General features: G+C 29.1%; 1 protein-coding gene and 1 long non-coding RNA gene across 4 annotated transcripts; one reads left to right on the top strand and one right to left on the bottom strand.

The window, feature by feature from the left end:
• The first annotated feature begins 830 nt into the window (after positions 1–830).
• LOC110616277 lies at positions 831–1,945 on the top strand. Its single transcript, XR_006350865.1, has 2 exons — positions 831–950; positions 1,223–1,945. It is a non-coding gene; the product is annotated as an uncharacterized LOC110616277 (long non-coding RNA).
• A 1,457-nt stretch (positions 1,946–3,402) lies between these two features.
• On the bottom strand, positions 3,403–8,422 carry LOC110615812 (protein Dr1 homolog). Of its 3 annotated transcripts, none has more exons than XM_043956906.1 (6): positions 8,170–8,422; positions 7,935–8,006; positions 6,794–6,883; positions 4,930–5,024; positions 4,145–4,213; positions 3,403–3,798 (listed from the first exon to the last, which is right to left on the bottom strand). In XM_043956906.1, exons 2-6 carry the CDS (start codon positions 7,987–7,989, stop codon positions 3,640–3,642), a joined length of 468 nt encoding a protein of 155 aa, XP_043812841.1. In that variant the 5' UTR covers positions 7,990–8,006; positions 8,170–8,422; the 3' UTR covers positions 3,403–3,639. The 3 variants fall into 3 exon arrangements, with proteins under 3 accessions (XP_043812841.1, XP_043812840.1, XP_043812842.1); XM_043956905.1 differs by having other exon boundaries at positions 3,403–3,801; positions 8,170–8,419; XM_043956907.1 differs by lacking the exon at positions 7,935–8,006 and having other exon boundaries at positions 3,403–3,801.
• Positions 8,423–10,616: the final 2,194 nt, after the last annotated feature.

The raw sequence follows: 10,616 nt of genomic DNA, 5'->3' as shown, positions 1-10,616 counted from the left end.
GGATATTAAAGCATCCATATCTTTCTTTTCTCAAGTGGGACCGCAATGCTCACGTATCAAACTCTTGCCACATACTCCTATTTTGTAATGAAAACTTAGGACTTATTTTGACCAATTGTAATATAATATGATTTAATTTCTTAATTTTAAAAAGATATTTTTAAAATTTTTAAAAATATATTAATTAAATATTTTTTAAAATTTTTTAAAATATATTAATTAAATTTTTTATTAATTTTAACTGTTTAAGTGTTTTTAGCCAATGTAATATAAAAAATTTTATTAGTAAATACTGTAAAAATATAATTTAAAATAAACTTTTCAAATATTTAAATATATTTACAGTAATTATTGCCCCTCAAAAGAATTGATGACTGCATTAATTTACTAAAATTAAAATATATTTAATAATTAATTTTTCTATATTAAAAATATTTTAACTTTTTTTAAAAAATTAACAGTTAAAATTAATAAAAATATTAATTAATAATTTTTTTAAAAAATTTCAAAACCATTTTATTATATTTTTTAAAACTCACATATTATATTACAAAAATTAAATTTTTGCTCTCATATAACAAGTCAGATAAATTATTTTATATAAATCATACTCTCGAATAATAGAAATTTTTTAAAAAAGTTTAATTTAATTATTTTTTATTAATTGTCTCATTTGAAATAAAAATAATTTATTTTAAAAAATAAATCGTAAATGATTTTGTGAAAAATTGTTTAAAATTTAACTAAAAAATAAATTAAGAATTGGATCAAGTTAATTTAACTTAAATTTTCAATTAAAACATCTAGTATACTCTGGCTAGTCACAGGACAATGTCGTCTCCCTCATCGTCTTCCGAGATAAACGTGGTTCAGGCAGGTGCTGTGACATCGGCGATCCGTCTACGTTTCGCCAACCTAGGAAGCCCCACCTCGTTCCACGTGGGTCCCTCGTAAGAACCACTCTCTTGCCTGCATTCATTGATTCGGATTTGGATTTCGCCAAAAATTGGAATAATGCTTATATTTAGGCCTGTTCAAAGTCAGCAAAAAATCAGCTTTTCAACTGTAAATTATTTTTTTCATTTAATATGAATTTAGCATATTTGTAAAATCACGTGTTTGAAAATAATAAATAATTATGCTGTAATCATCGACAGCTGATTGTGTTGGAGAAATTTTTTTTTTTTTCCCTTATTTAATCGCACTCTTCCCTTTTCTTTAGACTGGGAGAATTTTTGTCTCCGTTTTCATCCATTCTCTGAGGTTCGATCCTCGCCATGCCGTCGCTCGTCCATTGTTCCCTGCCCCATCCAAGTGAAAGACGACTCTTTCTAATCCATTTAATTTGTAGGTTTCTTCCTTCCTCTTTTTGGGTGGGTGTATAATTTTTGTTTGGTTTTGTTACAGATTTGAGCTATACAGTGAGGGTTTTTTTAAATCCACTGGAGTTTATTTTCCTTGTGGTTTGGTTTTTTCAGAGACAAAGCAAATCTGAGACTTGTGGATCCTAAAAATGGTGTTGCGTGCATCAATCTAGGAAAAATTGTTTTTTCTGTGTTTTGCTTTGTCCTGTTGGTTCCTTTTGCAGGGTTTTCTTTTGGGAAGCTTAAATCTAGGCTCTTTTCCTTGCTTCGACAAAGGTTTCAAGTGGCAGTGATTCGTTGAATTCAGAGAATTTCAGAAGACGCGAGTGGGTAGCTGAAGAGCACATCGTCTCCACCCTTGTTCGTGTTCATTTGATAGATTTGTTGCTTCTTGGCCCTTGGCTGGGCGCTATTGACGCAACGGTTCGGTTTGAACTGTGAACCGGATCGATCAAATCCGAAATTGAACTGAAATTTTAGACTAAAAAGCCAGTTGCGGTTTTTTCTGTGATCCAGAATCGAAATCGATTAATTTGAACCAATAATCCCATTTAATTCTGATTTGATTTTTTATTTTTTAACAATCATTTTAAAAAATTGTCACCTTAAATTATTAAATAATTAAATTTAAATTTATTTTTAACTTAAAAAGAATTATTTATATTTAAATGTAATATTATTTTATTTTTATATTATATGTATATTATTTTATTTTTATATCATGAAAAAATAAATAAATTTTACAATTTGTTTAATAAAATGTATATTTAATAATATTTAAGACTTATTTTATTTCTTTATATTTTATTTAAAATTTTTACTTTTAAATTTTTTTAAAATCAAAATTGAATTAATTATTTATAATTTGAATTTAATTAAAATCGCAATCGAAATTGTAAAAATTTAAAATCGTAATCACCTTAAAATCAGATCGAAACTATTAAAAATTTAAAATTATTTTGAATTATTTTAAATCAACCAAATTTTGATTTAATTCAAAAAATAAATTAAATTATCAGTTTCAAATTGAAATCAAACCGAAACCGGCTGTGGCTATGACTACCCCCTCTTGTATGGATTCTTGTTCAATCTTGATCGTTCTTTGCTTCGGAAAGATCCTTGCTGGGTTCTGAGGCCTTGAAATCTTGTTGCTAAAACAACTGTTCGCTGTTGGGCTTCCTTCGCTGTGACGACTGCAATGGAGGAGAGGGGTGTTGTTATAGTGACCCTACTTGGTACTGGGTCACTCGCTTTCGTTGTAGCCTAGGGATTTTTTCTGGCCCAAAGCTTGTTCTTAATTAGATTTGTTATTTTTGTTAGGTTTTAGACCTGCGTTGTTCCATTTTGAATTTATGCCTATGTAATCTTGTACGTTTTTTCTCTACTAATCAATGAATCTTTACCTTACGACAAAAAAAGACGGTGAAAACATGGTTTATTTAGTTAAAGACAGCAACATTTATGTTTAACGGTTCCAGGTAACATTTATAGTTAGAGAATTAAACTATTTATTAAAGTAATATTTACACCTATCAATAGTAAAGTATACATTTAACAAGATTATATTTAATATAATTATGTTAAATTAAGCATAATTTAACTAGATTTAAATTTAATAAAAATACAATTGTAATTTATTAAACTTATTAAATTTCAAGTTCTTGGAAATTTATCTGATTTCTTTAATTCAATCAAATAAGTTGTGGAGGTTTGTTGCGGAGGAGCAACATAGTTTTCAAGTGACTAAATCGCCATTGCTGCGGGTACAGGGGAGGAAAAGCATTCTTTGGATCTCATCTTTTCTAACTCAAAAGTCGGTAAAAATGTTAATTTATCTTTGAATTATATAATAAAAGTTAAAAGTATTAAATTTTATTTAAATTTAACTTTTTAGCCCTAAAAAATCCATCATCTGTGTGTTCAAGATAATAAAAATCTCATATATAGCATTTGGAGATCAGATGAACGTTGTAAAAGTGAAAAATGAGCAACCTATAAACATAGCTATGCTTCAAATTACTTTTTGTAACAGAAGTAGTGAAGAAACAGATGAGGATTTGGACCAACTTGCACTAATTACATTAAGTTACAAACATCATCCCATAAGATGAGCTACAATTCCAAGTGCATCTCCACATGCTAATGCACTTGGTCAAATGACTTTTTGTACACTATATAGGACTATATAGGGCAGTCACAGCACAAAACGAAAAATGTCATGGATGCTTGCCTATGCTTTTTAATAAATTAAATTAAATTAAAAAAGCACCTACAATTAGCTTTCTAAACTTCTGTCACTCTCTGGTTGCTTTGGAGCGATAGCTCCTCCATTCATTCTTGCACGTGCCTCGGCAAACATCCTTTGCTGCTCTGCCACTGCTTCTTCCTCCGTCATCTCTGCCCCATTGCTCCATTTACCACCTCTTAAAGAGTCCTGCTGAAAAGAAAAACACGGCAACTTAGCCATAGTCTCAAACCAGTTTAGGTTCCAGAATAAATTCCCAAAAAGTTTCAGGAAATATACTTCGCAACGCCCTCACAAAAACTTTATTTTTCCTAATGTCCAGATCAGATATCGGTTTGATAAAGTAATTGACCATAAAAATAATGCAAATCCAAAAGACCTTTATATAATGCTATTATTGTCAGAGATAAAGCGAAGGTTGAATCAATGAACCAGCACATTACAAGTGTACTATGAATTTTCATGGTTTTTGCATCCCCAAATCTTTTCTTAGAAATAACCAAATGCGAATCGGAATAAGAAAATGATGAATTACCATAGTCTCAATCTTGTGTTGCTCATATGCAGTATAAACCTCCTCGATGTACTCTCCAAATCCAAGAACCTGATGTCAGAGAGGAATCAGATTAATATGCAAATAAAATGCTTCAAGGAACAACTTGGCTTTCGTACTTATAGCATACACAACAGAAAATGCTAAATCTTGAAATTCACATATGCCCCATCCCACTTGAGATTTGGTCATCATAAGAGCCACTCTTAGGTGAATAACTGAATATATCCATGTCACCATCCAATGGATTAAAATGTGGAAGAAGTATACAAGCTGATAATAGAAAGAGAGCTTGCCAAGAATGAGCATTTCACCTTAAAAAAAATGACTGTTTCACCTAAACATTACACCCACAAGTGTAAAAATATGATCGTCAAATGAAAGGAATGCCATATATCTCGAGTTACTTTAATTCAAAATCTTGAACATTGACTGGGCTTTAACAACAAGTGGCAGAAGGATGTTAAGGCATTATATAGATCTTAAAAGCAGGATAGATTAGCTTTATGCCAATGAATAGGTTATGCTGGATGAATTACTAGCAAAATTAGAAGTGAAGAAAACATGAATAAATTAACCTGAGCAAAAGATCAGTATAAACACAATCTACAAATTCAAAAGGAAATTTAACAATATTGATCCGTATGCAAAAAAAGTAGCATAAACTAAATTCAAAGGGGAAGGGAAGAAATGAAAAGAAAAGAATGGTAAAAAATAGTTCTTTTTGGAAGGGTGGGGGGGGAGGATAGAAAGGATTAGTTAAAAACCTGTAAGGCCTTGAGAACATGCTCAGGTGCAATCGTCCGCTTCTCCTCTCTACTGCATACTTCATTGGACTCTGATGATACAAGGTTTATAAATTCTGAAAAGAGAAACATTTGCCAGTCATGAGTAGAACACAAAAAATTAGAGACACCTCAGCACACAAATATATTAGAAAATCCAGTAAGAAAATAATGACAGAAGCAGAACTACTATTGTGGATTTAGAAAAAATGTTAATAAAAATCAGCAGCCAATTAGAACAATAACAAACAAAATGGCATAAGCAAATAAATCTCAAGAACTCGCACTATTCTAAATAGACAACCCAAAGCTGCAACTTTGTTTTGGGGAAAATCGCTTTAACAGCAAAATAATTAGTGAAATAATTATCTTCTGTCAGATTGGATATGCTTTCTTCAAAGTAGAAAGTTGTGTTGAAATCCTCTGAAATGCAAATAGCTTCTTTTGGAAGCTTATCTGCAAAAAGATTGAATACCTTACAGAAATTCCCTCATTGAGACATCCAAAACTAGGGACAATACTTACAATATACAATTCCAAATTTATTCATTGATAGCACAGGAGTCTCTGACTTCAATATTTTTGAAGGGACTATTTTATGATTTAAAGGTTTTCGTAGACATGCAGCTAAGTGATACTGTTTCAAGCAGTACTTGAAAATAATTCAAATATAAAAAGTGTGGGTTAACACGCCAAAATATAATCCTGAAGTTTAGATTAATATGCTTTTTCACCATTTTATTTTAATGAAAAATTTCGATTCTTTACTTTTGTTAAAGTCAAAAAGTTAGGCCAACAAATGACAAATCAATGTTCTTTTACATGAAAAAAATTCTTTTGACCTTCTTTGGTTAATAAAATACTTGCATAAAATTTAAATGTCCATGAATTGAATTTTGAAAAAAGAGGGAATTAGAATGTGTAGAAGACCATATCTCAAGGAGTTTTTTAATAATTTCCCCATGTAGATTAGAACCCCAAACAGATACACTATTTTAAAATGGATCGATAATTTAATAATAATATTTGTGCTTCTGCTTCATCAGGAGAGATTTTAACTTTTAAGAGTTGGCTTCATGTTTAAACAAGTACTAAAGAAATGACTCCATAATAAAAGAAGAAACAACCGACTGGTTCAAGCAGATATATAAGCGAACAGCTGACTTCATAGATGTTATAAAGGAACTATTCTTTTGGATCCTACCATATAAACTGAATTTCCATGAAAGTTTTTCTAAATGATAACCTTTGGTATTCCTCACAGCAAGAATATGTTGTTATAAAATTATGCTTCCTGTATACCTCTATGTACTCCCTCTTCTTTCTCTTAGGGTGAGTGAATGCATGTGTGTGTGTCCGCAATGTAAAAGGACAGTACTTCAATCAGCCAGTCATGAAAGAGTTGCCTTAAATAGCAAAAACAAGTACTATAAAATTACTTGTGCACCTATTTTTCTTAAACCCTTGCTGCCTGGAAGGTAAAAATCTTGTTTGACAATACTAAACAATAATATTATCTCTCTTTCGACAAATGTAACATCTTGTGGAGACCTAGAGGCATATAATACATTATACAGTAATAAAGCAGTTCCTAAGAAATTAACAAAATGGCACATGATAATGGAAGTAACAACCTTGTGATCAACAGCACATATTGGAAATATCATGCATAAAAGGAGAAGAAAGATGTAAGGAACCTATAAGGGAAAACTGGACAGATAAATCGATCAAAGAACATTTTAGAAGCTACAAGTCCAAGTAAAGACAATAACATTAATAGATACAGGTTAAGAAATGGAAAAGTTCAAGCTAGATAGGCAGAAATCTTATAAAGGAAAAAACACACCTACACAACACTCTATCAAAAGATCTTGAGCGTCTCTTGCAACACGAACGTCTGGGGGTAACATCTCTTTGATAATTTTAGTCATAGTTGCTGGAAAAGAAATATATTAGTTTTGAGTCATAAAGGAGCACGGAGCATTATTTGCCAAGCATCAAATACAGTTCACGGCCAATCACTAGCACATACTCAACTACCGACAAAATATAATGTTCATTTATGGTCATGCACATCCATGCATTAATTGATGCACTTCAACCAAATAAATGTCCCATATTATAAAACCTAACTCAGCACAACCAATGAAACAAGTACCAAAACTAGGCAGATGCCATTATCAACCCACAACCACGCTAAAACTGAAAATGCATAGGCCACTCTCATTATGCTACAAAACCAAATTTCAGAAACTAGTAACAATCCAGTAAGAACTCTATTACTGAGCAAAGAAACTTTTTAGAACTCTCAATTACACAGTAATTTCCCAACCCTTTACATTCTTCCATAACATTACACTTGCAACAGTCTGCATTTCCCTTCACTATGCACTAGCTTAGAATCCTTTGGCTAGATGATAGCTTACGCAATAAATCAAGTCAAACAAAGAAACTAGCCAGATTATAGCTGTACGGAATTAGTCAAGCAAATGTATTTGACACAAGTTATTAGAATCACTTTTAACTCAAATCGCACAAACTTAAACTTACCAAGGTAAAAGCATCTAAAAAGTAACGTAAAATCTATTCCTTTAGCTACTCAATCCAAAATAACAGTAACATCACTGATAAAGCATTTAATAAATATAGTTCTGAATTGTTCTGCATACCATAAATTAGAAAGCACGTCTAGAACATCCTTACTCATAGAAAACCATTATGATTGAATACCTATGTAAAATCAGCACAATAATAATGATATTTACAGTAATATTACACCCAAAAGAAAACACTTCTTTTGAAATTTTGACATCCCTGCAACTTAACCAGCAGCTCAAACTTTCTAATTTTCAACAAAAAGAAAAATTGCTGCTATAACCATAAAACTAATAAACTGCCAACCCTAGCATAAAGAAATTTATAAAAAAAATCCGAAAAAAAAATTGACATAACCACTCAAAGTTAAATCACGATTGTAAATTTTTCACCTTTAGGAAGCGACGCATCCTCTTTTGATTTACCAACAATATCCATCGGTTCCATCTTTAATATTCAAAACCCTAATCAATAGAAAAAACTTATATTCACGCATGAAAAAATAGCGATATATGATTTGAATCGAATCAACCAAAATCAATAGATCTGAAACACAAAAAAAAAAAAAAAAAAAAAAAAAAAAAAAAAAAAAGAAGAAAAGAATAGAAAGCGATTGAGTTGACTCACCGAGTCGAAACGCAGAGAGCGATTACGGAAATTTACCGCCGGAGAAAACGAGCGAACCAATTCACGATCGGAGATGTTGCGTGAGGTATCAAACACGAGAAGAGGAGGAGGAGGAGCATCGTTGATATATGGATTTATCAGGCAAGGGCATGATTTGGGTCTTCCTCTTCTTCACGATAAGAGAACCAGGTCTTGCTCGCAGGCGATTAGGGGCAAAGTCCACTCTTCCCCAAAAGCAGTTGCTTCTCGTAAAAAGCACGCTCTCAGTTGAGCGCGTCGAAATGTCATTAAAGAAACACAGTTCGTAGGTAGGAGTAGGACCCATAGAGCTGATTGGTGGGTGCATACACGAACTCTTTGGCGCGTTATACTGGGTCTCTGAATTTTTTATTTCCTTTTTTTTTATTATGATGTTTATGATTCGCTTGTTGTCTATCAGACGACTTTGCGGTTCCTATCTTGTTGTAGTTTCGCGTCATTTTCTTCCTTCAGCAATCGGAAAAGAGACGGTGTGGGCCTGGTCCTGGGCCTGGGCCTAGCCCAATAAATATCCTTCCTTCAGCAATCAGATCTTTTATTATAAAAATAATAATATATATTTTATAATTTAATTTTATAATAAAATATTAAAATTATTTTTTTAAAAAAAATAAGAATTAAAAATTAAAAAAATAAAACTTGAGATTTCTTAAATTTATTGAGATCCATTTACCACTGTGAGTACATTATTAAAATTATTTTTTATATTTATTTCATTACTTTCAAATATAATATAAACTTATACTATAAAAATATTTTTTATTATAAAAATAATAATATATATTTTATAATTTAATTCTATAATAAAATATTAAAATTATAATATTATAATATTATATATGAAAACTTAAAATATATAATTAAATCAGTCAATTTCAAATTAATTTATTATTTATACATATATAAATTAATTTACAATAATAAAATAATTAAAATAAAGAAATATATTTTAAATATAATATAAAATTATATTATAAAATACACTTCAATTTTTATAATACACATTTTATAGTTTAATTCTACAATAAAATATTAAAATTATAATATTATAATATTATATATAGAAAAATTAATTATATAATTAACTTCAAATTCTCAAAGCAGTGCTAAATTATATTTGCTTGGTTAGATTTTTTTTTTTTTTACTTCATCCAAATTAATCCTTCAATTTTAAAAATAGTTTATATTTATTTCTCAATTTTATTTATTATCATAAATCGTTCAATTTTAATTTTATTTAAATAAAAACATTTTCTACCTACAATGGCAGGCTTTTAGATTAAAAAAAAATAAAATTATTTTTTTTCTTTTCTTTCTTTTTATTTCTCTATTTTACTTTTATAATTAAATTAATAAATGTTTTATTATATTTACCTATAAATTAATTATTTATTGATGATCACTTTTGTTATTAAAATAAAATGCTATAATTTATTTTTTTATTTTTTTATTTTTTTAAATTTCTCAATGTTTATTTATTTATTTAATAAAAATATTTTAAAAATAGCAAAATAATATTAAAAAACTTAATTAACATGTTACATAAATAAATAAATATTATAAAGTAAGAAAGAGAAATTAAAGGTGATTTAGGCAATTGCATTTTTTTAACAGATTTTTATTAAAATAAAATTAAAATTGTGGGGTTTTTTAACAATCAAATGAAGTTAAGAGACAAAAATAAAATAAACTCTAAAATTGAGGAACGAATGATATCATTTACCCATCGAGCGAAAATTTCAATTACAGAAACAAAGTGAAAATTTTAAAAAGTGCAAAAGGAAAAATATATTAAAAATTATAAAAGATTTATCACCTTTTAAGATTTTTGAATATTAGCTTGAAATATTTAAGATAATCTTTTAAAATTAACTTATTATTAGCTCTCGTCACACTTTTAAAAATGATAATCTTAAAATTTTCTTTCTAAAAATCTATCGTGAATCTCCATCAGATGTCGACAATAAAAATTAAATTCAATCTAAATTTACCATAAAGTTCAAAATTAATTATTCTGTATCATAATAAAAAACTAATTGTTCTATATCATAAACTTTATTATTGTAAAAACTTTAAGTAACTTTATAATAGCATTTATGAGCTCATCAACGATTTTAGGTGATATTTTATAATACAAAGGTTGAATAGCATTAAAAACTCAAGATTTAAAACGTTCAAATATAAACAGTTTTGAGATTGACATATTAAAGGAATGTTTTTCTTAAACAGTATTTTAGCAAAATTCATCATCATTCTAATCAATGCGTGCTCTTGCATTATTTTGCTTAGTACATATTGGATAACCTACATCTTATTTTATCCATTTTAATTTAATGACATCTAATAATCTGAGATCCATAAAAAGTAGGATTTAGGTGTGTATGAGTAAATTTAACTGGAATGGTTCA

The sequence above is a fragment of the Manihot esculenta genome, chromosome 5 (genome assembly GCF_001659605.2).
Source record: "Manihot esculenta cultivar AM560-2 chromosome 5, M.esculenta_v8, whole genome shotgun sequence".
Classification (NCBI taxonomy): Eukaryota; Viridiplantae; Streptophyta; class Magnoliopsida; order Malpighiales; family Euphorbiaceae; genus Manihot; species Manihot esculenta.
The sequence above is the reverse complement of the archived record's forward strand: the minus strand, read 5'-3'. Positions and strand labels throughout refer to the sequence as shown.